Source organism: Phaseolus vulgaris, chromosome 6 (assembly GCF_051622355.1).
Source record: "Phaseolus vulgaris cultivar YP4 chromosome 6, ASM5162235v1, whole genome shotgun sequence".
In the NCBI taxonomy this organism is placed as follows: domain Eukaryota; kingdom Viridiplantae; phylum Streptophyta; class Magnoliopsida; order Fabales; family Fabaceae; genus Phaseolus; species Phaseolus vulgaris.
In genome coordinates this window covers 4,346,407-4,371,228 of record NC_143503.1, presented here as the reverse complement: position 1 = coordinate 4,371,228, position 24,822 = coordinate 4,346,407, and the positions used below count along the sequence as shown (strand labels likewise).

At 31.9% G+C, this 24,822-nt stretch overlaps 3 protein-coding genes across 18 annotated transcripts; all 3 read left to right on the top strand.

The window, feature by feature from the left end:
- Nucleotides 1-2,417: 2,417 nt before the first annotated feature.
- LOC137830940 (uncharacterized) lies at nt 2,418-6,813 on the top strand. 6 transcript variants are annotated; one of them, XM_068638361.1, is made up of 4 exons: nt 2,418-2,516; nt 3,237-3,274; nt 3,402-3,536; nt 4,335-6,813. In XM_068638361.1, exons 3-4 carry the CDS (start codon nt 3,428-3,430, stop codon nt 6,659-6,661), a joined length of 2,436 nt encoding a protein of 811 aa, XP_068494462.1. In that variant the 5' UTR covers nt 2,418-2,516; nt 3,237-3,274; nt 3,402-3,427; the 3' UTR covers nt 6,662-6,813. The 6 variants fall into 6 exon arrangements, with proteins under 6 accessions (XP_068494462.1, XP_068494458.1, XP_068494460.1 ...); XM_068638357.1 differs by having other exon boundaries at nt 4,332-6,813; XM_068638359.2 differs by having other exon boundaries at nt 2,422-2,516; nt 3,406-3,536; nt 4,332-6,813.
- A 4,622-nt stretch (nt 6,814-11,435) lies between these two features.
- LOC137830942 (uncharacterized) lies at nt 11,436-15,030 on the top strand. 10 transcript variants are annotated; one of them, XM_068638368.2, is made up of 5 exons: nt 11,446-11,611; nt 11,946-12,376; nt 12,889-12,927; nt 13,031-13,174; nt 14,007-15,030. In XM_068638368.2, the coding sequence occupies exons 4-5, from the start codon at nt 13,141-13,143 to the stop codon at nt 14,849-14,851; spliced, it is 879 nt and encodes a 292-aa protein (XP_068494469.2). In that variant the 5' UTR covers nt 11,446-11,611; nt 11,946-12,376; nt 12,889-12,927; nt 13,031-13,140; the 3' UTR covers nt 14,852-15,030. The 10 variants fall into 10 exon arrangements, with proteins under 10 accessions (XP_068494464.2, XP_068494471.2, XP_068494470.2 ...); XM_068638370.2 differs by lacking the exon at nt 11,946-12,376 and having other exon boundaries at nt 11,437-11,591; XM_068638369.2 differs by lacking the exon at nt 11,946-12,376 and having other exon boundaries at nt 11,437-11,611.
- Nucleotides 15,031-19,060: 4,030 nt separating this feature from the next.
- Nucleotides 19,061-23,865, top strand: LOC137830943 (AP-1 complex subunit sigma-2). Of its 2 annotated transcripts, none has more exons than XM_068638373.2 (7): nt 19,061-19,216; nt 21,618-21,704; nt 21,957-22,048; nt 22,160-22,268; nt 22,374-22,409; nt 23,107-23,193; nt 23,597-23,865. In XM_068638373.2, exons 1-7 carry the CDS (start codon nt 19,214-19,216, stop codon nt 23,666-23,668), a joined length of 486 nt encoding a protein of 161 aa, XP_068494474.1. In that variant the 5' UTR covers nt 19,061-19,213; the 3' UTR covers nt 23,669-23,865. The 2 variants fall into 2 exon arrangements, with proteins under 2 accessions (XP_068494474.1, XP_068494475.1); XM_068638374.2 differs by having other exon boundaries at nt 19,107-21,167.
- The last annotated feature ends 957 nt before the right edge of the window (nt 23,866-24,822 follow it).

Genomic DNA, 24,822 nt, shown 5'->3' with positions numbered 1-24,822 from the left:
TAGTCATCATTAAAAATGTTGAAGATTAAAAGGCTAGTCTACTCACAAAAATTTATGGAACACGTCTCACAAAAGTTACTTTAACAAAATTTCACGTGTTTTTTTGTTTCATTTCAATGACACTTAAGCTTATTTATTTTGCAATAAGCAATTTAATTTTACCAATTAAGCATGCTACTTATTTATTATCTACAACAATATATTATATATTACTATAATTATATATTAAGGATATTTTTATGTACATTTTGTTTTTCAACTTTATCTTTTATAATATTAAAATATAATAAATTTAATAATTATTTATTTTAAATTAAAAAAATTGAATTTGAAAGAAAAAACAATAAACCCAAAATATAAGGAAAATTTTCTATCATACATAACTTTTTTTTCTATTTTATCCTCATTAATATATTTTATATTATTATTTTATTTTATTAATTTTAAATTATAAGAAGAGACGTTATATAGTTTATACTAATATATATTCATAACCGATTTTTTATGTAAATAAGTTTTTATCAATTTTATCAAAACGTCACAAAACTTCCTTTAACATTCACTTTATTATACTTTTAAAAGAGAAGTAAAATAATTTTTTTAAATATTATATAAAATATAATTATGAATAAGTTTAATGTTTTAATTGACTGTTTTAATAAATTATGTGTTTAATTGACTGTTTTAATATAATATATATATATATATATATAATAAGTGTATTTCGTTCAATATAATTTTTTATAATAAAGATAAAGTTCATAATAATATTTAAAAAACATATAAACACATAAATTTATTATAAAATTAAAAAATAATATACGTAGTCACGATAAAAAGGGAAACACACATAAATTTATAATAAGTTAAAATATTACAATATAAATTTATAATAATAATATATAAAATGTAAATACATATAAATTTATAATAATAATATATAAAATATAAATACATATAAATTTATAATAAAACTAAAAATTACGACACATGATAATAATATATTTTGTTTTTGTTAACGTAAATTCAAAACAAAAACAATAAATATGTTTATTTTAAAATGAGAATAGTAAAATTATAAATTCAACGATAAAAATTATATATTTTAAAATATAATATTAATTTTTATATATATGGTAATTTGTACATTATCAATTAATTATAATTTTATTTCAAATAATTTTAAAAAATACTTAAATGTAATTATAATATTAAATATATAATAGAGGATAAAAATTATATATTTTAAAATATTAGATACATAATAATAATATAATAACAATAAAATACTGTATATATAATAATAATAATAATAATAAATTACAGATATACATTAAAAACAAAAATTAAAAATACCGATACATGTGTTGTAAATAAAGGATTTAAAGTTTACATAATATTTATTATATTACAATAAATAAATAAATAAATGTTTGATTTAACTATTATTTTATTTATGAAGAATTTTAAAATTTTGATCTTCTAAATATTTTTTTTAAGTATTTAAAAAATATATGATTTTAATTTCAAAATATTCAAGTTAAAAAAGTCTCACCAAAGTTCAGGTTGGATCTTACTCAGTTTGAATGTAAAAATCTAGAGATTAATTTATGTAATATCTTAGAATTCATATTTGACTATTTTAGTTTTTAATTAGTAAAATTTCGTTACTTGAGTTTGATTGATATTTTAAAATAAAAATAATCTAAATTTATTTGAATTTTAAATAAATAAAATAAATATATTGAACTTTTAATATAAAAGAACTTGTGTGTAATTTTAATCATTATTTTTATGATAAACTATAATTTTGTATAATTTATTGCTAAATCTCAACAAAAATTTAACTAATTTTCAACAAAATTTGTTAAAATAATAATAGTATCTCATTTTTAGGAATGGATGAGTTCCGAAAATTAATATCAAAACCCATTATCTAATATCTCTTACATAATTTAAATTCATGGGAAGTTTTTTTAAAAAATTATTTTTACTAAAATATACTTCTTTGATTTTAAAAGATTTGAAAATAAAATTTAAAGTACAGAAAATAAAAAAATAATTAAACCTAAATATTTTTCTTAGGTATAAACAAAACTTAAAAAGCAATTAAGAAAGGAGGTTTATGAATTGTTTCCGAGAAAAACAAATACAATTACTTTTCAAATAGTTAAGTTTCAAAATAAGACGTTATTCGTGTTAATTAGAGTAAATAGTGACAACAAGATCAAATCTTCAGAAATAATAGTGATATTCTTAGATAATATGTTTTAAATTGGGAATTAAATTTTGATAATTTTTTTTTATTATATAATTTTGAAACTTAATTTGGGATTATTGTTATTATTACCTTCTAAACAGGGATCTAATATCTTTTACCAAACAAAATATATATATATATATATATAAACAAATTTAGTCACTCACTCACTCACCATAGTTATTATCACTGTTTGCATTCTCTTCTCTTTCATTCATTCACTCACTCAAATTGCTTCTCACTGGACTCAGATCAGGCGAGTCACACTTTTCCCTTTTCTTTCCTTTTCTTCAACTCTTCTCTCTTTCTCTCTCCAAACTTTGTGAAAATTCGTAATTCATCATTCAATCTGGGGCTCTTATTCTCCTCTTCAGTTTCTATAACTTATTTTCCTGGTTTTCTTACCGAGAAAATCATTCTATTACGCATCATTCTATTACGCGTAAGATTTTCAGGGTTATTCTTTTGGTGAATGAAATTTTCTGTTAAAATGCGACTCTTTTTATTTTTCACATTTTAGCGATTAAATGTGGAGGGTACACACTCTTGAAAATTTGAGATCGTTCCGATGATAACCAATGGGGTTATGGAATTTAAATTGATTAATTGTGTTTTAAGAAGTCTTATCAAACGGACTCTTTTTTTTTTTTCTCAGAAACAAAAAAAAATTGCTGAAGATGTGGGTTACGTTGATTTTCTGTGGTCGTTTAGGGTGAAGTCAATAACCCGTTTACATGCAGTGTTTTTGTTCTGCTAAATCATCACTTGTTGAAAATATTAAAATATTGGGTGTGAGTTTCTTTTTTTATTTCTTTGTTTTTTATAAAAAATAATAATTTATATTGGAAATGCTAAAAAACTTTACTTTTCTGTTTTTGAGAATTATAATAATGGATGTCATCTCTTAAATTGATGAAATATGTTTTGCTTTCTTAGTGTGAGAGTTTGTATAAGTAAATTTTTCTGTTTCATGCAGGCATTGATGAGTTCCAGAATTGATTGAGAGAGAATTTGGTAAGAGATTCTTCTTTTTGTTAAGTGGAAGCCATTCAAAATATTGATCTCATTACCTTCAGTTTTGTTTATCTGCAAGTAGTTTTGTAACCCTGGTTGTGTCTTTGCTTTGCATGTGTTGTATTAGGTAGTTTATTTTATTAGCAGGCGGCAATGGATGTGGTTTTGACCCTAGGAAGAGGTGACACTGATTTTGGTGATGAGACAAAAAGTACTGGAAACACCATCATGCATGAAGAAGCCCGGGGGAAACTTGGAAGCTGTAAGATTTTTGTGTTGACTTAATATCTATGGTGATTGTGATTTTTTTTGGTTGTAGTGTGTTTTGTATGGAAATCTGGTTTTCTACTTTTCTACAGGTTTTTAAATTAATCTGAGCATCTCCATTGGTGATGTAGGAAACCCACTTTAGGTTTTTTAGTGAGTCTGAAGTGGGCTCTACTATGTCATATTACATTTAAGCAACCCACATTTGTACACTCTTTCTAACTGTAAAGTAGTTTTTTTGTTCATAATTAACTCTTTCTTATATAAGTTATACTTAGATTTGAGCAATCGTCCGGTTATAAGATCATCTCCAATAGGGAAAAAAAATAAGGAATTGTTTCTTAGTTTGCGTTGAGAATCGTTTTTCCATACCTTCCGATGTTAAATCTGTGACTGATTATTTTGTGCACAACCTTTTTGTGGTAGAGCTTAGATATCTTCTCTATATTTCGTGGTTCTGATATATGACTCTTTTTACCTGCTTGGAAAAAAAATAAATTCAAAAGTGGACGTTTGGTTTGCGTTTTATTCCTATTTGATATCATCCTCTCAATTGGTTCTTGATTCATGTGTGGAACAGTAGAAGTGTAGGAGGGCTTATGTTTATGTATCATTTAACTTGCTTTATTGTATGTTGGTATTCTGAGTGGCTTCTTCATCTTCATCATCTTATCAAGCGCTGAATTATTGTGAATAGATTGGCCAATGTTTAATAGTGTAATAAACATGGCCTCATGCTTTCAATAGGCTAGGTACAAATTATTGATTGAGCAAATTTTTTCCTTCACAGCAGGCTTTGATTCAAGAGATCGAAGAAAGAGCAAGTACCTGTCTTACCCGTATACAAACCTTAGATCAAAACAAAAAGATTCACCTGCTGAAACTGAAAACTCGAAGACACCATATCCTTCTCGGAAAGGAGGGGCTTCAAGTGTTGGTAGTAACCCTGCAAACATATCTTTGTCGAATGCTAAATTGGGTAGCAGGAGGTTCCGAAAGAACTGGTACAGAAAGTTTGTCAGCTGCAATAATCAGTCCAGTAGTCCCGAATTCATGAATGCATCTATAGTTGATGTACTCTCAGGACTTTTTTCTACAGCCGTTGATTGTATGTTTCCAGTTGGGAAGGAGAACTTTGATTTTGTTGAGCAGTTCTTTTGCAGATATAGAATATCAAACTATTATGATGAGGCTGAACTTGCTACCTTCCAGGTTAATGCACAAGAACCGGGGAAACCTGTGGGTAATGATTTACCAGATACCACAAGTAAGAAGAGAAAGAACAATAAAAGGGAAAGTGCAGTTAGGCGGAAGAGAAAATCACTCAGTGGCCTATCAGATGTGAATGCAAACACATCTAGCATTGACTCTCATATGCCTGGGAAAAAAAGGAAACAAAAGAGGAAGATGGAAGAAGCAACTTTGGGGCAACAGCCAAAAAATGTTACGACAAATTTAATTGGGGGAAGCCGCAAATACAGCTCAACTCCTCAAACTTCACCAAATCTGAGTTGCCTTGCTTATGAAGGAAAGACTGTTTATAAAAAGAGGAAAAAGATAGAAGTACTAGAGAATGAAAGTGCTCAAATTACTTCGGTGTGTACAGATGCCAAAAAGCTTAAAGGCAGTTCACTGGTAATAGATTTGCAGTTTACATCCCCACCTGTGCCTGTTGATATTCCTGACAGAAATAAAAGTGGAAATAAGGAAGAACTAGTTTTATTTTCTACTAATCCAGAGTCATGTGTTTCCCAAGAAGGGCCTGTTGGGAGGATTAATGATAATAGCTTGTCAGTAATTACCAAGGCAGAGGCCAGTACTGTCCTGGTAAATGAAGCAGCATTAGAGAACAGCATTGGGAAAGCAGCAGGAGTGCATCTCAATAATAAACTTGCTGTGGGAATGCCTCATAATAGCTTGGGGAAAGCAGCGGAAGCGCATCTCAATACTAAACTTGCTGTAGAGCAAACAGGGCTGAACAATAACATGGAGAAGGCAGTAGAAAAACCTCTCAATACTAAACTTGCTTTAGGGGAACCTAGGCTGATTGATAGCACAGAAATGGCAGCAAAAAAAGCTCTCAACACTAAATCTGTTGTTGAGATACCTGATCTGAACGATTCTAGTGCTGAGTGCAATTCAATCAGCACAGAATTTGATACTGTCAATTTCACTTCAACTGAATTGAAACCAAAGCAGTCGAGCTTATCTGCTTGTTCAAGGCCTATCAAAAAAACTACTATTTGCTGGAGACGGAAGGACGGTGGTGAATCACTTGGAAATTGTCTTCTCCTACAATTTTCCCCGGTAGCCTATATCCCATCAAAAGAAGATCTAATGACTACCTTTTACCGTTTTGGTCCCTTGAAGGCATCAGAAACTCAGTTGTTAAAAGACGCTGGTAGTGCTCAAGTTGTTTTTGTCAGAAGTAAAGATGCCGCTGCTGCATTTCATAGTTTAGAGCAGAACAAATTTGCCTTTGGTTCTACTCTTCTTGATTACAAGCTCCATCGTCCTTCTGCATCCTGTCCACCTGTGGAGCAACTCATGATCCCTGCCCAACCCGCTGGGTTTATGGCAATGCCTGGTGTAACCCCTAATCAACCAACTGGATCTATGGCAATGCCTGGTGTAACCCCTGCTCAATCAACTGGGTTTGTGGCAATGACTGGTGTAAACCCTGCTCAACCAACCGGGTCTAAGGCAATACCTGATGTAACCTCTGTTCAACCAACCGGGTCTATGGCAATGCTTGGTGGAAGCCCTACTCAACCATCTGGGTCTATGGCTGTAACCCCTACCCAACCAATTTTGTCTAAGCCAAGGCATGGTGTGACCCCTAACCAGCCAACTGTGTCCATGGCAGAGCCTGGTGTGATCCCTACCCTACCAACTGGGTCTATAGCAGTGCCTGGTGTGACCCCTGCCCAACAAACTGGGTCTACTGTGCCAATGCTTGGTGAAACACCTCCATCCCTTCAGGACATGAAGCAGAAGTTGCAGATGATGACATCAGTACTGGAGAATTCAGGGAGTAGTCTTTGCCCCCAGATGAGAGCCAAACTGGATTCTGGAATTAAAAACCTTATGAGAAAGGTGAATTCCAGGACCAAGGTCTAAACAGAGGTCTGGGAGGCTTTTCTTTCTAAATTTATCATGGTAGTTAAGTAGATCACAGTAGTTTTATTCCAGTCCTCTTGCAGTGGTTGTACTGGTGGACTTTCATCCCCATTTTTTAAAGATATTTTATGCACGAGTGTCGTTCGATTCAATATCATTCAGTGCTTACAATGTCTTTCATTTGTATTTATGCTTCTATATTACGGGACAAAGTAGGTTTTAACAATCTCCAAATTAGTCATTAAGAGATTTAGTTAGGGTTTGTTAGTCCTTGATAATTCAAAACATTGTTAGTTGCATAGAATGTTATCATTTATGGTTGTTTTATTTGGTTAAAATATTTATGTAGTCTTTACTGTTGAATACTTTTTAATTATTATTCTTTGTACTTCAAATCATTTTTTAGTCTATATGTTTTAAACTAATTTCTCTTAGTCCCAACCAGTTTAAATGAAAGAGATTAGAAGAAATGGTTTTATTGTGTTTGCTAAAGTTCACTTTTCTTTCTTTCTAGTGTTTTCTACATGACTCAAAATTACAGTATCAAGAGTTTTGCATTATGATGTTTTCGATATTTGCATTTAGACCTAGTTACTTTGTATCACTTGAATTGTGTTCATCTTCTCGTGTTCTCCAATTACCATGCTAGACTCAACTTTTTCATTTCATGCCTTCTTTTATATTCTTATAAAAAGAAATAGCTTGACATTGTTTCAGTAAAAAAATTGACGATCTGATCCCTAAATATATAAATTGGTAACATTTTTAGTCTTAAAAGAATAAAAAATATTATTTACTCTATATATATGCTAAAAAAAATACAAACTGATTTCTGAACTTTATAATTTAATATGAATTAGTCTTAAAGAATCCAGTGTTAAATTGATTTTTAAATATTACAATTTAATGGCAAATCTCACATAAATTTAGCAAAAATGACGTAATTATTTCACTTTTTACACACTTAGGAATTGAATACAAAATTTCCTTCTTTTATACACTAAATTGAGATCTATTTATATTTTTAAGGGAAAAAAATGACCATTTATGACTTTTATGAACATATTTGTAATGTTGGCCCTCTAATTAAATCTCGTTTGTCAATCTTGTTTCTCATTGTTATTGTCTTGGTCGATGATCAACATTTTGTTCTTAACAACTCCGTTTGTTGCAAGTTTGAAGTGATGATTCTCTTTGGTGGAATGAGAGATAAATTCTTTTGGTTTTCAAATTTCTTAGGGGTGTCTTAAGGACCAAGGTTGTTCTTCACAAATCAAGTCATCTTATGTAGCTCAAGTACAAAAGAAGACTTTTGCACAAACCTTGAATAATGCTTGTGATATAACCCTATTTCATAGTTGTGTTCTTCTTGCATTAATGAAGATTTAATATATGTTTAGATTGACGAAGATGTGTATCTTATCTTATAGGTCTTGAAAACTGTAAAAATCACCTTCATGGGAGAATAATGCTATCTAAAGGTGACAAACATTTTACTCATACGAACGTGTGCAAAAATTTGGATTTTGCCTCGAAATCTCTGGGACTTTGGAAAGTTATTCCTTTGGAAAAAAAAAAGGTTTATGAATTTGTTTTCTCTTCTCTTGAAGTGAAAAGAGTCCTAGAAGTGGGATCCTGGCAGTGTGGTATTGGAATCTCAATTCAACTTGAGAGTTTTTGCTTGTACCAAAGACTTTGTGTCATCTTCCATGAAACTCGCCAAAGCTCAATTTATACTCCTTTTTTTCTTGATGACTGCACCACGAATAAATCTGAAGATTTCTTTTGGTAGAGTGGTGAATGATATTGTTATGATATTTGCTTTGCCTAATCAATTTTTGTGTGGAAAGACCTAGTTTTGCTTTTATTGCAAATATTGAATTTGAGAAGTTTCCTGCAAAATGATAGGGCATGATATTTCTAAATACAAACAACATTTTCATAACCTCAATAACATTGTCAAACTGCCTACTGTTTGTCCAAACCTGTTGTTGTACAGTATAAACTTGTGATTGTCTAGACCAAAGAAAATAATGATGTCCCTCACAAGGAAGTGGTTGGTGAAATAGAATTCTACAACAGAGGTACTGATATACTTGTTCATAACACAAGAGTGGTGGAAGTTAAGGGAACTATTATTGATCTCGATACCCTTTATTGAAGTTGGTGTTGGCTACGTGGAAGTTTTATCTCTTATTGGTCAAAGTTTAAGAATTTTGCTAAAGATATAGGGCTTGTTTAGGATTTTAGAATGTTGTTTTTACTGATATACCATTTTTGGAGGATGCCCATTGTATCGGTATGGGCGAGGCTGGGACCCACCTGGCTGCCCGAGGCCGAGTCTACCTGACCGACACTTGGGAAACCTGGTTGAGGCTTAAGAACTTTGGCCGAGAGGACGAGGCCGACGATCCACTTGGCCGAGACCTTAGAAGATCTGGCCGAGACGGCCGAGACCACAAGGATTTGGCCGATGGCCGACCCATACCATGGGAACTTGGCCGATGGCCGAACCCTATTACAATTAACGCTCAAACCGAGATCAGTGAAGTTAATCCATCATCAAGAATTAGGTAATGCAACCCTAAGCGGTATCCACCTTGATAAACGAGCCCAACAAGGTAGGCCTATTAGAATAATATAAATAGCACGCATCCCAAGGAGTAAGGTATGTCATTTATTACTGTTCACCTACCTGAGAGCTGACCACCCGCTTTACTGACTTGAGCATCGGAGTGTCTTCGCAAGTACCCCCACCATCCGGTGTTCTCCCGAGACCGAGTGCCGAAAATGGAGAAGCAGGAGGACGAGAAGAATCTCAGCTCATCACCCAGTCACCTGCCCGACCGAAGGAAGAAGGAGAAGACTTCAATAGTTCTCTAGGCCCCATCTCCCTAGTAGGAACACCCATGAATTAGATAATTTGATAAAAAATGACTTATTGCCTATTGGAAATTATGGTCTTTTAGAAGGATTCTCTCACCTCAAACAAGTTACTTTTAAATCTATTTCTCAAGATCTAGTCTTACAAAATTGTTTTGAATATCTTTCAAGTGATGAACAACAGGCTCAATAATCATGTCTGACCATCTTAGCCGTGAATATAGTTGAATCTACCTCAACCGATATTTTCTTAAAAGAAGTCAATTTGGTCCAAAATAGGTCAACTCAAGAAAAAGTAATTGTAGCGATGTGCATCATATCATATGATTTTATTATCAATATTGAATGCAAATGATAGTCAATCTGATTGGATTTTTTAGATTCAATGGTTCCTTTATTATTTTTATGGGAGCTACTTATTAGAGAATGTTCTTTTATTTATCTTCTTGTCTTTATTTAATTTTTTAATTTTTTTTTAATTTAAACTCTAGTTGCTTAGACTACTCTTAGTTTTTTTTACATATATTTGGTCTAGTCTCTTTTTTTTCGTCTTTGTGCTATTTTTGGTATGATGGCATGCCTAGCCTGAGTTTTATTAAAAAAATTAATTTTAACTTGCATAAAAGAATTCATACATATTCTTTCTCAATTTTTTTAAAAAGACCTTTTTAGAGATTTTTTTACATATGATATGATATAGCCGTAAAAGTTGAATTAGTTATTTAGAGAGTCTAAGATTTGAAATTCTTGGTAATTTTTTGAAGTTTTAATTTTGAACTTGCAATATATCCATACTTTAAAAAAAACGCGTTGACATAGTGCTTTTAAGATTAAGTTGCAAGCAAGTTTATATATATATATATATATATATATATATATATATATTTAGAGAAATTTTTATTGCAACTCGATGATTAATACTTGGAATATCTTTCAGTTTTCCAATAAAAAATTTAAATCATTTTAAAACTAGATATAATTATATTTTTGTCTCTACATTTATGATCAATATTCAATTTACTATAGTGATTTAAAAAAAAAATTAATTTGGTCCAAAAAGAATTTAAAAGAATATACAATTTGGTCTCTTGTTAAATTTTCATCAAGGAGTTAACTTTTGATGATGCGATACACAATGTGGGACAATAGTACATAAGTGGAGTCCACGTGTTAAGTCCACATGTTATGAACCCCATGAGGATCATAATTATTGTTGGTTGTGATGCAGGATAGGATAAATTGATAAATAATGAAGAAAAATCCATTATTACGAAGGTGCTTGGAGGAGAAAGATGGTTAGAGTTGGAAGAGAGGATGAAGAGAAAAGGATTTAGGATTTAGTGTGATGACGAGGATCCGACGTGGAGACATGTGTGCATAAAAGTGTCACTTACAATTGTTACATCATAACGTTAATGAAATTTAACATAAAAAAAAAACAAATTGTAATAGATTGAATATTGATGTAAATGTAGAGATAAAAATGTAATTATATCTTAAAATATTTGTGCAATTTAAAAATAATTGAAATATTAGTATAATTTTTAAGAAGCACCAATGTAATTTCCTCTTATAATAAAGAAATATACAGAGGGTATAAATGTGATTTAAGAATTTCTTATAAAATTTTACTGTAATTTATTCTCTCCTTTTAATGATAATAATTACAACCTCGTTACTAAACTCTAGATTTAAATTCACTTTTAGTTCTCGTTCCTCTAATACAGTGAATGTGTAATTTTGATCCTTATAAAAATTCAATAACACGTTTATTCTTCGAAGTTTTTAAAATTAGGAAATTTTAATCTAATATAATATATAATCTAATTATTAAATTATTAAAATTTATAATTCAATACTATTATTAATATATTTGGTAAATAAATAACTTTGTTATTATTGAGAGATAAAAATAAAAATTTTCGTTGTCCACATAGTCGGAATGGCCACTGCACAGACCTTCCTCCGTCCACTCCTCCGTCTCCGCCGCCGGGACCCACCTGATTGACGGCGGTTCCCACGTCAACCTCCTCTTGCATTATCCCAAGTTTTGATTCTTTTCGCACAGTAGGATTTAAAAAAAAATCTATTCATTGCTATATCAAACGAGTTAGGGTTTTCCATTGAATGATTGTTTCAAATTCTTGTTTCCTTCTTCACTTCATTGCTTGTGAACTTTTTTGTTTGGAAGAATCCCTGTACTCTACTAAATTATTTTATTCCATTGAAAATAATGATTTAGAATTTATGTATGATTTATTAGGGTTAATGTGGGCGGAATTGTGTAGTTGAAATTGAAATGAAGGTTCAATTTCTTACAAAGTTAAATTTGAGGGGAGTGTTGAATTAAAGTATGTTTTGTTTCCCATTCTTACTAAGGCTTTGACATTTGAACCTGCAGAGCTTGGTTCCCATTGTGCTGCTTTTAAGCTTCCTGAAGGTTTTCAGGAAGACAAGAAAGAGGCTGATAATAACTAAAAGTTGGTTGAGGATGAGGACTAATTATATTTCCTATCATCTGAATTGTTCAGCGGCCAGAGCAAAAGGAAATCTGGTGCTGGAGACGGGCAACAGTATCACTATTCACTATACAGTATTGGTTGTCTTGCAACAGAAACAACTTGCTCTCCTTCTTGTGGAAACTGAAGCTGTGAAACAAGAAAAAGAATATCAAATACAGAGTCACTTTAAGGCAATCCAGGAAGCATATGTGGTGTTGATTCATGATTGATCCTATGAACCGCTTGCTGGTCCTGTGTTCTAGTGTTACCGTTTTGGGATGTTCTAGTGCTAAGCTATCTGGGGAATCAGCGGGAAGCATATTAGAAGGAGGTTGGAGAACAAGACAGACAGTGATAGAGAACACATAGGAACTAATCAAACTATGAAGGATACACTTACTGAAGTAACTAGGGACTATTCAATAAATATGCATTCTTCATCTAACCAGTTAAAATTACCTCATACAAGCGTTTAATTTTTGTGTAGTCATCCATCTCAAAACATATGTAAAAAAATGTGCCAAACAAGAGGTGGAGTAGTTGCATTACTTTTAACGGTTACTCTAGTTTGAAGTGGTGAAGAACCCTTCACATTCAGTGCCCTTGTTCTTCTAAATCACTCATTATTTTTTACTTTCCTTTATTGTTTTTGTCTTTTACCTAATTAGCTTTTCATTATAAATATTAAAATTAATGCTTATATCATATTTTATTCTTTACAGTTCAGTTTATTTTTGTGAATGATGGGTGTTTGCCCAATTCTTAAATTGATTTCGTATGCCTTTCCCTTTCCTTTAGTGTGAAGTGAGAATTTGTGCAAGTGAAATTTTCTCTGCTCTGCAGGCTTGGATTGCTTTCAGAATTGATTCATAAAGGCAACTGGTAAGAGAGTTTTTGTTTATTTGGAAGCTATTCAAAGTCTTGATTTGTTTTTTTTTTTTCCTTCAATTTTGTTTATTTTCCTTGCGTGCATTGTATTCGGTAGCCTATTGGAAGACGGCGAAGGATGTGGTTTTGACTGCAGGAATTGATGACGTTAATTTTGTTGCTGAGACAAAAGTGACTGCAAACACCACTGTGATAAGAAACCCCATCATGACTGAAGAAGCCCCTGAGAAACCTATAGGCTGTAAGATATTGGTGTTGAGATTATGATCTCCTTTATGCACTTTGTTATGTGTTTGATTGTTACTTTTTCTAATTATGGTTTTATTCTGGATGGAACTCTTTTTTTTTAACCTTTATATGCATTCTTAAATTTCTATGGTCTAGTGTGGTTTACAACGAGTATCAATTTCCCACAGCGTGCATACCTTCCAATGTATAAATTTTGACTGCGAATATTTTGGGCGCACAATCATGTTTAAAAATTCAAAATCACTTCTGCCAAAACTTAGGTCCAATGTTTCATATCTTACTATGGTCCAGTTTCTGCATCATTTCAGCATTTGACACGATTTATTCCATCTGTCACATCTTTCCAAACATGGGTAAAACAATAGGTCTCTAAGTCTCATGTATACATCATAGTTGCACCAATTTGATTGCAGTTCACATCTTTAATCTGTAGTACATTTCATGATTCTAATTTCTATTATATGACATGACACATATCAGCATGTAAAAAGTGGTGTTTCAAATTGGACATTTGGTATTTTTTTTTTCTTGTTTGGCATACGCATGTCTGAAATTTTATAGATGTTGAGTTATTTCCCCATTGGTGCTTTATTCATGTGTAGAATAGTAGAACTGCATGAGGGCTAATGTTTATGTATTCTTTAAGTTGCTTCATAGTATGTTGGTATCATGAGCGGCTTCTTAATCTTCTCTTATAATGAGCTGAAGGTTTGTGAATTGATTGGGTAATGTGTGATATGTACAATACACTGACGTGGTGGTCATGTGGTTTCAATTATTTAGCCAAAAAATTACTGATTGGGCAATTTTCTTTTCTTTTACAGTAGGCTTTGGTTACAGAGTTCGGAGAAAAAGTAAGTATCTGTCTTACCCTTACTTGAACATTGAACCAGAGGAAGAGGTTTTGTCAGCGGAAAGAGAAGACTCGAGGACCCATGAATCTTCTGCATATACTAAATCGGGTAGTGAGATAAAATCACTCTCTGGCCTGTCAGATGTGAATGCTAATACTTCTAGTGGTGTCTCATTGAGGCCAGAGAGAAAATTGATACAAAAGGTGAGGGTGACAGAAGTAACATCAGTGCATCAGCAGCCAAATGTTGAGATAAATTTAAAGGGGGGCAGCAGCAAATACAGCTCCATTCCTGATGCTTCACAAAATCCGAGTTCTTTTTCTTTTGTTTCTGAAGGAAGGGCTGTGCATAAAGAGAGGGAAAAGATAGAAGCACCAGAAGATCCTCAAATTTCTCAGATTTCTTCAGTGCATATCGATGCAGCAAGCCATAACTGCAGTGCACTAGTTATAGCTTCAAATCTAGAGTCACATGTTTCCCAAAAGGGACCTATTGGGAATGTTATTACTGATCATAGCCTGGCAGCAAGTTCTATGTCAGTGGTTGGTACTGTCCCTGTAAGTAAAGCAGGCTTGAAGAATACCATGGTTGGTACTGCAGCAATGCCTGGTGTGACTCCTACTCAACGAACTCAGTCTATAGCAATGCCTGCTGAGACACCTCCTTCTCTTGAGTTTATGAAGAAGAACTTGGAGATGATGTCATCAATCCTGGAGAATTCAGGGAATACTCTTTCCCCCCATATGAGAGCCAAACTGGATGCTGAAATTAAAAACCTGTTGAGGAGGGTGAATTCTAGGAATAAGAAGGCCTGAGCAGTGTTTTGGAAGCTTTTTCAGATTAATCGTGACAGTAGTTAAGTAGATTAGTCAGGGTTTATGTTCTGGTCGTCATTCAGTGGTGTACTGGTGAACTTTCCTGCCCTTTCTTTGACTTTCGAACACTTCATTTGGATGGCTCAAGGATATCTATGAATGAATGTTATTTGATTCTATATCAGTTTATATTCTTTCCATTTTTTCGTTTGTATTTATGCTGGGAGAAGGAGAAACTGTTAGGACATATGTGTCCTCTAACATACAAATCGTGTTAGTTCCTTAGAGTGAAAAAATAATGTCAGTTTGAGGTGAGATTTTTATTGTCAAGATTCATGTCTGTCCCCAAATTACAGATGGGTCAAGGGGTTTACATTTTTGTTACAGAGGCAAAATATACTGAAATGAAATGTTATTTTGTATTCTTAAAGGTAGAAAATAAGCAGACATAAGAAATGAAATTTCAATAAATTAAGTACTTAGCCGTGGCCATAAATGAGATGCTTCCCGGGAATTACAATACCTAGAAGGAAATGGATCGATATGAAGACTGGTTTGGATACTGTCCTTTTTCAGAAAAAAGTATAGATATAGATTTTAATTTTTTTTATATAATTATAAAATTCACTTGTGTAATTATGTTTGATAAAGTTTATTTATTTTGCATGACTTTTCTATATGGCCCCACCCTAGAGTGTGAAGAGTTTTGGTGGTATAGTGTTTTCAAGATAGAAATTCCCATGTAGTAATTATGTTGCGCTTAGATATGTTCATCGTCTTGTATTCTGTCTTAATGGTTAATCAAAATGGTTGAAATGCAGATAAAAGAAAATTAATTAGAACAATGCGAACTAACTAAGAAATCAAAGTTTAAGATAAGGAAGACTTTCAATCCTCTTACAAAAACCAATTTTTCAGAAGATTAGAATATTAAAATAACTGTTATAGATAATTAAAAAATGAAACTTCTATTGACCAAAACTTCAAAACTCAATGGAATTACAAAAAAGAAAAGAAACTAAGAAAATCCTATGATCATCCTTTCTCCTTGATGCTTGTGTCCTTTTATAGACTTTTCTGCTCCAAGAATCTTAGAAAAATATTGTAGTTTAGATTTTGTTAACAGACTTCACTTTTCCATAATTCTTGTATTTTGCAGAAGATTTGCTTACGATTTTTTTTTTTCTGAGATATTATAGCTTTTATTTCCTCTTCTTCTCCTTAGATTTTGTTTTTTGTTTTGATTAAAAGAAGCAACTTGGACTTTTGCATATTTGACCCATTTACATAGGTAGACACTTCCTTCATACCATTTACTCTTAACGAAGATAATAGTTAAAGCCAAAATAAACCCAATTATATGAATATTAATTAAAATAATAGATTTATTTATTATTATAGTCAAATAATCTATGACTAAAGCTATTGAATGTGAATAAATATATGCTCATCAATTATATAGAACCTCATAATTCATTGTGAAATTACAAGAGAATCAGTCTAAAGGAGTTTAGCCTTTCATGTGGAGACAAAATGAACAGATTACAAAGAAGAGAATAAGAAAACCTTAATGCTTTGTTCTCCCAACGTCATTGTCAAGATACAAAATTTGATGATTTATCCTTGAAGCTTGTACCTGTTTATAGATTTTTCTGCTCCAAGGATCATAGGAAAATATTCCAGTCTAGATTTTGTTAACAATTTCTCAATTTCCAACTTTCCAGAATTCTTAGAATTTTTTTACAATTTTATCACGATTATGTTTTTTCTTATTTTGTAGAAGATATGCTTCCAACTCTGTTTTATGAGATATTGTATATCTTATTCTCTTATTCTTCTCCTCAGATTTCGTTTTTTTTGTTTTGATTCAAATAAGAAATTTGGGCTTTCATATATTCGGTCCACTCACAATGGTAAATGCTTCCTTTAGACTGTCTATCCTGAGAAATATTAGACATTCTATTCTAAAAACAAAAAAATAATAGAAATAACGGTTACGACCAAAATAAACCCAATTAAATTAATCTTAATTAAAATAATAGAGTTATTTATTATTATAATCCATGAATTTATGATTAAAGTTATTAAGTGTAAATAAAATTATGTCTATAGAAATCTAAAAACACCTAACTAATATGATTAGTTTTTTTTTTCTTTAGTGAGAGATTCTTGTTGTAACCTATATATGTTTATATATTTGAGATAACCTGGAGAGATTAGTGTACTTGATGTAATCATTGTTCTGGTTAGTGAAACCTCTTAAATAGTATGCTTCAGGGAGAACTAGCCCACGTATTAGGATGAACCAATATAAATCTTGTTGCGTTGAAGTGACTGTGTTCCAAACAATATCTTGTGTTTATCTAAGAGTGGTTGTGTCCAAATAATACTCAATGTTTAACCATTAGCAGTTGAGTTCAAATAATACTTGTCTTATATCTTGTAGCATTAGTATTATTAGAATTATAGGTGATGACATTTCATGTGTTCTTCTTGAATCAAAGTAGTAAAAGTGATGCGGAAGCAATGGGTGAGTGAAACAAAGCCCTCTTAGGAGTTGTGTTGGCTTTGAAGGTGCATGAGGAGTGTGATGTTTGAGTGGTTCGGCCAGCTCAAGGGAGAAAGGTGAAAGGATTGAAGTTTATAGCCTAGATTTCTAGGAGAAGTAAAGCTAGTGCACAAAAATGGCAGCATAACAATACTCAATTAAACTTGCAAAATACAATGAGATAGCCTTCCTATTTATAGGCCATCTTGGACGTAAAAGGTAAGCTACTTTCTAATGAAAAGAAAACAAAAATTAAATGTAAAACCTAAGCCATGTGCCATGTGCAATGACCGGCCACACAAACCTAGTTTCTAGAATGTTTCCTTCACAAAGTGCTTTCTACACTATCCTATCTACTAAGTACCCCTAATGGGCCTTTATGCAACAAAGCCTTCTCTTCCCAAACCGTAGCTTGGCTCATGTGTGTGTGAAGCTAGACGGTCTAGGACTCTTCATAGATGCTCCTTATGTAGCCATGGCTAGACGCTCCCTTGTGAAGCTAGACGGTCTTAATCTTTTGGCTTTCATAGTGTGGTGAGCTTGACCCTCTTCCATCAATAGGGCTAAAACAAGAGGGGAGTGAATTGTTTTAGAAAGATTTTTGCAAGTATTGAAGGTAAAGTGAAAAGTTATGAAGAATTAATCAATGGAAAATCTGTCCAGCCAAATATAAAATTGTTGTTAAGCTTGATGCAGAAAATCAACCGATTGTTTTAAAGAAAATATCAGTTGTTTTTATCAGTAGTTTATAAAAACAAAGTTAAAGCAATTTAAAGAGTGTAAGGATATAGAGATTCACACTGAATGTTTATACTGATTCACTCAACACCTGAGCTACATACAGTCCTCAAAAACCACTGAGAATACACTATGTAATCAACCCTAGATTACAAGCTATACTCACCAAGAGTAATGATTTTGAACATACAGTACAGTACCGTGAGGGCCAATTAAAGGCCATGTGTACGCAGACTTTATGGTAGAGCTTTCATCTAAGGAATCAAACTTTTATGAGAACTCTACATTGATACAGATTTTATAGTTTGAATGCTTTCACTAACTTGATCGTTAGAGTGTGATCAACAGGTGCCCCTTCGTCACAAAACGTCTTCATCTCGATTCAATACACCAAGCAAAATTGCTTGAACCCGGAACCCACTTCCAAGTCCGACCAAGTTCAGCAAGCGCGAGAACATTTTATATTGGAAGTGATTTTTTTTATATTATTAATAAAATAGAAATAATTTACATATAAAGTTTTAAAAAATTACTCTAAAACTGTTTTTATAATTTATTATCAAATGCTTATAACATTTTTACACATAAGGTATACTCAACTTAAATTCTTGTTAAAATTTAAAATATAATAATTAAAAGTGTCTATAACTAGTGCAGAATAATTTTTAATAAGTTTGAATCTGCATTTAAAAAGTGAGATATATGTTTTTATTCATATGATCGTGTAAGTTTTTTTATTTGATAATATATATATATATATATATATATATATATATATCAAATTAATATTCTTTACTTTAAATTGATTGTTACCTGTAATTTGAATTTTTGTTAATTGATATTCTGTTTTTAATTTAATACTAATTCATGGCTAAATAATTATAAATTATCAAACTAGAAAATTTGTCTTATCAATTAAATTCAAATTTTCCTATATATATATATAACATGCGAATAGTTGTTAAGATTACATCTTTTTCTTCTTTGTTTGAGTTGCTTTGAAGAATCGAGTGGTGTTGTTTGCTGAAAGACATTGTTGGTGAATATTGAAGTTGCAGGCTCTAATCAGATTCTAAATGGTGTGTGCAGTGAACTTCTCTTTCGAATTTCTTTTAAATCTATGGTTTGTTATTTATTCGCATAATAACACTTTGATTTGTGTCTTGAACATTTTTCATCCCAATTAGATCTAACTTGGCTCTATACAAATACAACCGCTTGGATTGCGTTCTAGATCTTTCTTTCCATCTGGGTAGGGTCGGATCGTGTTTTTTAATCTCATTTTGAGAAGTTTGACGTTGTTGGACTCTTTGGTCAATTTTGATACTGCCAGTTGAAATTGGTCATGTTAGTTTGTAATTCATTTCAAACATCTATGCTTTATTGCTAGGTTGTAGATTTTTGGCTAGATTTCAGTTGAGTGATGATCGCTCTTTTAATGTTTTCATGACATTATTTGATTAATCTCTGTGGAAATGGTGAGCACCAAGTTTAATTTTGAAAGGGGGAAAATGGTTAGAGAAGCATTTAAGTCTAAATCAATCGTAAATGAGAAATGTTAAGAACCTTCGTACTATAGTTACTATAAAATTTTACTATCAAACTTTTTTTATGCACCCAAACTTTGAACAATTCTCTATCAGATTTTTCATTTCATCGAGGCAATCAATTAAGAAAGAACAAGAACGTTATCTTGTACTAGATTTTGATACTAAATGTGAAATTTCACTGCTTTGTTAGAAGAAGGATAGCTATATTGATTTAGTATACTCAAAAGACAGTTGGTACAAAATGGACCGTCTTCTGTGGAATCAATCCCCCATTTTGACTGTTCAAGAATTTGTGGGGATCAAGTGCAAGCACGGGAGAACATTCTTTTGCTTTTAGTCATATTAATAGACAATGAAGGATCTTAGACACCTTTTTCACATTGAGGATTGAACATGAGACTATATATTTATGGGGGTCTAAATAGTGATGATTCTTACAAGATGGGTCCAACAAATATTATTAGAACACACTCTTACATCTTTTAAGAAAGACGAGTTTAAGTTTTACTTAACTTTGCAAAACCAATGTGTAAGATGAGATGTACTTTATCTTATCCATATTCCTGGTCAGTGTCACAAGATTCACCTTCATATGTGATCCAAAATTTCTTTATTCCTCTTTGGTGTGCTTTGTGGGTGAACGCGGGAGAGATAGTTGATAAATATTAAGTGGGATCCACAAAAATTATAATTTCTAGTGACTTTCAGACAGTGATAGAAGAAGTATTCAAAAGAGTGTGTTAGGGACTATGTTGTTATCATTTCTGTTGTTTTAAATTGCAGCTGTGGTTATGTCATGATCATTGATACTTAATGTGGTCACAATTAATGTTACAGTGTAGTTGTGCCACTAATTTATCACAACAATATGGCAGCGGGGCAACCCCTTGCCCACTACAGGCTGTGTGGCCTTTGCAGATCAAATAGCATGTGGAGTAGGGGATGTAACACGCTACTTGTAAATTACAAAGAGAACTTCCAATTAGAGATATTAGGGCTCTCTTTAGGTTATTGGGATTTCAATTTTCAAAAATTGAAATCTGCAATGATATTAGTAGTGAAAATGATTAAGAAGACTTGGATTTAAAAAGTTGATGATTGATAATTGATGATTCCTATCTAGGAAACTTGTATTTGATTTTGCTGCTAGTATTTATTTGTATATGTTGTTTAAGAAATCTGTGACTTTCTTTCGTTAATCATCAGTCATTAATTTTGAGTAATTATTATAGTTTTTGAGAATTTATATTCATATAGTATACATTATATAAAAATTCCAAAACAAAGGTTATCCTTCTATAGCATTTTTTGGACTGGCCATGATGATACATGCAGTGGCAATTGTGGTCGTGGACTGCATTTAAAAACGCTGGGCCATTGGAAAGGTTTCTGCCTTAACATGAAGGTTACATGTCGTTGTAACAGCTTTGCTGGTAGCAAGGATAGGCTGTGTTCATCTACATTCCCTAGACCTTGTTAGGTAGGGTAAGGCTTTGTACAGGTTTCGCTTCGTTGGAACTAAAGTCATCAACATTATACCCTGTTTGATTTCTTTGAGGCTTTTGCATTTCGTGGTAAATTGGTAATTAACTGTGTATGTAAGATAATTTGTAGTCTTGGTCATATGTCTGTATATCTGCTGAAAAGTACTGAGTTCGTACTTGCTTGTGCATGTCCTCAAGCATGCTGAAAAATCTATATACCTGAACTTGATTTGGTGTCTTATGGAAGGGCTTGCTAATGTTCTTTCATATTTTAGCAAAAGGGTTGGCAAATTTAAGATGATAGGAATAGGATCTCTTTCCCCATTGTAATTAGTATACTCTAAATCTAATCCTTGAGTCCAGATTTTTGGTTTGCTAGTTATAACATGCATCTTCTTTATGTATTTCCAATGTGAGTGAACATGCTTTATTCCTCTGCTATGTAGATAAACTTTGTGCTTCTCATTAGTCGCCAAGGGAAGGTGAGACTGACAAAATGGTATTCACCTTACTCTCAGAAAGAACGAAGTAAGGTAACTAATGAATTCTTTTTTCATCATTTATATATCATAGTACTTGCAATTTCTTATAATCTCCATTTTCTAATGTATGAGTAATCTTGTTACAGTTGAGCAGAGTATATAAATGTTTACCTCAGATACTATTTTCATTTTCATATTACATATATGATGGTGTTAACATGGCTATTGCATGTTGATCATATTGCATTCTGCAAAGTAATTATCCCTGCAATGTGAATTTACATTTAATTTATTTTGTGAAAGGTAATCCGTGAGCTCAGTGGAATGATTCTTGCCCGTGCTCCCAAGCAAAGTAATTTTGTAGAATGGCGAGGATATAAAGTTGTTTATAAAAGGTACAGTAACAGAGAGAGTAGTTTTTTGTCATTATTTCAATTCGTTTTCTGGGCACCCTTCTGTGTGTTATGTTAATTAACTGAGTCTAAACTAATGCATATCTGGTGCAGGTATGCTAGTCTTTTTTTCTGCATGTGTATTGATCAAGATGACAATGAATTGGAAACCCTGGAAATAATCCATCATTTTGTCGAGATTCTTGACCGCTATTTTGGCAGTGTGAGTTCTCATAAGCTTTGACATTTGAAGGACACTACTTGATTTACTTCAGAGATTATCCGATTATTCTAATAAGCTTTGTAATTATTGTTTTATGTTTTGCAGGTGTGTGAACTGGACTTAATATTCAACTTTCACAAGGTTTGTACGTGGTCATAGCATCTTCATAAGTTGAAACAGTAGCTACTTGTTCACCTTTCATATATTACCTTTAGAAATTGTTCCAACTTTAAGTTTGCTTTACGGATGGAGTAATTTTCAAATATTAATAATTTTCAAAAAGAGATATCAGTTCATTTAGTTAGTCACTCTTATGTTACAATCTATTTTATTCAATTCCATTTCCAATAAAAAAAGTACACATAAATATCTGTCTACAGCGTATACATTGCAATAAGATTTATTAGGAGAATACTCTTTGATATGTAAAGGTAACAAACGAATAAAAACTAATAACAACACCTTTGTATTATATATCATATTTAATTTAAAGAAACTTAAATTAAAACAATATTTTAAACTTATTTATAAAATTATCATAAATAATATAAAAAATGAATTTTGGTCCCAATGTCACTGTGTACCTTGGAGGTTGTTTATAAATTATCTGGTTTTGATTCTTAAGTATTGTGAGACTTTATGCGTTTACTAGAATAAGCACCTTAGCTGAGGCTAAAGGGCAAAAATGATCTAAGCTCTCCTTCTACAACACTAATGTTTAACTAGCCTTAACAATTGGTTTTTTTATTTTATTTTATTTTATGAAGTGCTTGTTTGTTTTGGTGAAGTGAGACCCTTCTGATATGTGGTGTGTGTTTTGTTTTTTGCATTGAGAAAGGCATACTATATACTAGATGAAATTCTAATAGCTGGTGAGCTTCAAGAGTCCAGCAAGAAAACAGTTGCCCGATTGATAGCAGCACAGGTATGGAACAAATTTTCTCTTTTCTTATCAGTTGGTTTGAATGAGATGAAAGAGGAGAAAGAGGAAAGAAAGAGAAAGAAAGGAAAGAGGTGGGGTGGGGTGGTTTGGTTTGATAGAAAAGAGAGTGAAGAAAGGCACAATCCTTTAAGTTATATATATGATATTAAAACACTCAATAATTGATCATGAGGTTTATATTTTTCAATTTTTTATAATAAATATATGAAATAATATTATTAATAACAAATAAATAATAAAATAAAATAACAAATATTATTTCTTTCTGTTTTCTTCAATCATACCACCTCTATTTCTTACTTATTTCTTCAATCTACTAGACTAAGCATAAGTATTTTCTCGAAATGTTATGTTGAATGCATTTTACAACAATACTGTATTTCAGGATTCACTGGTGGAAACTGCAAAGGAGGAAGCCAGTTCATTAAGTAATATAATTGCACAAGCCACAAAGTGAGAAGAGCAAATGTTGTACTTTCCTACACACTAATTTACTCTGTTGATGTCCCATTTTACTGATACCAAGTTTCCTTTCTTGAAGTTGGCCTTCGCATATCATGTTTTTGTATGCCTGAACTGTATTTATTGTATTACATGTGATTCTGTTTGGTTCCTTTTGAGATTCAAATTTAAAAGCATGTATGTTAATATCCATTCTTCTTTCTTCAATTTTGTAATACATTGTTTGCTATAGGGAGCTTGTTAGAATGATAGCCGATGAAAAACAAGTTATAACTGTATTGGAAAGGGGTGAATTGAATTTTTAGGAGGTATTATTTTCACCAATTGTGGATAAGAAAGTATGGAAAATGATGAAGCACCAATATCTGAATTTGTTTAACGCACACGTATATGGTATATATCTGATATTGATTTTCTTTGATACTTTATTGTATGGACAAAATGTCTAAATGTATGAAGCATCAATACTTTAATACTTTTATATTTATTTAACGTATTTAATGCCGATATTTCACTGATGTGCATTGGTGGAGTGCGCACATATTTCAATTGTTAAACTAGAGAACTCAAAATGTTAAAAGAAAGTCCCCTGTCGAAATACAGCTGCATAGAAAGAAAGGGTTATGTTTTGTGTGTGATGAAAAGTTTTCCCCAATGCATAGATGTCCCAATAAGAAGTATTTGTTTCTACAAATGGAAGAGGATAACATGGGTAATCATATACTTGACACTCATGATGATATTAGAGAAAATATAAAAACCTTAGCATTGAGGCCATAACTTTATATTTTGATACAATACTAGATCTTGTCATAACATTTTTGTTTCTTGTTAGAAATCACCAATAGAAACACAATATTTGGAAGTTGATTTTCTATCAAACGAAGATTCTGCCAATCGACATTTGAGTAACTCTCTAGTATGATTATTGTGACCTTATAGTAAGTCATTTCCAAGATAACCTTTAATGTACTTCAATATATGAATGACTACATTTCAATGATTAACACATGGAGAATTAAGGATTTGACTCACCACATTAACTGGAAATAAAATATCAGGATGAGTAATATTAAGATAGTTCAATTTTCAACCTTATCTTATGTACTTCTCAAGATCTAAGAGAGTCCCCTAACTAGGTAGGAGTTT

Coding starts and splice junctions, on each gene's coding strand:
- LOC137830940 (XM_068638357.1), top strand. CDS start 3,428: ATGGATGTGGTTTTGACCCTAGGAAGAGGTGACACTGATTTTGGTGAT. Junction 3,537..4,331: donor CCGGGGGAAACTTGGAAGCT/GTAAGATTTTTG, acceptor TTTCCTTCACAG/CAGGCTTTGATTCAAGAGAT.
- LOC137830942 (XM_068638363.2), top strand. CDS start 13,141: ATGACTGAAGAAGCCCCTGAGAAACCTATAGGCT. Junction 13,175..14,006: donor CCCTGAGAAACCTATAGGCT/GTAAGATATTGG, acceptor TTTCTTTTACAG/TAGGCTTTGGTTACAGAGTT.
- LOC137830943 (XM_068638373.2), top strand. Junction 21,705..21,956: donor CTCAGAAAGAACGAAGTAAG/GTAACTAATGAA, acceptor ATTTTGTGAAAG/GTAATCCGTGAGCTCAGTGG. Junction 22,049..22,159: donor TATAAAGTTGTTTATAAAAG/GTACAGTAACAG, acceptor TATCTGGTGCAG/GTATGCTAGTCTTTTTTTCT.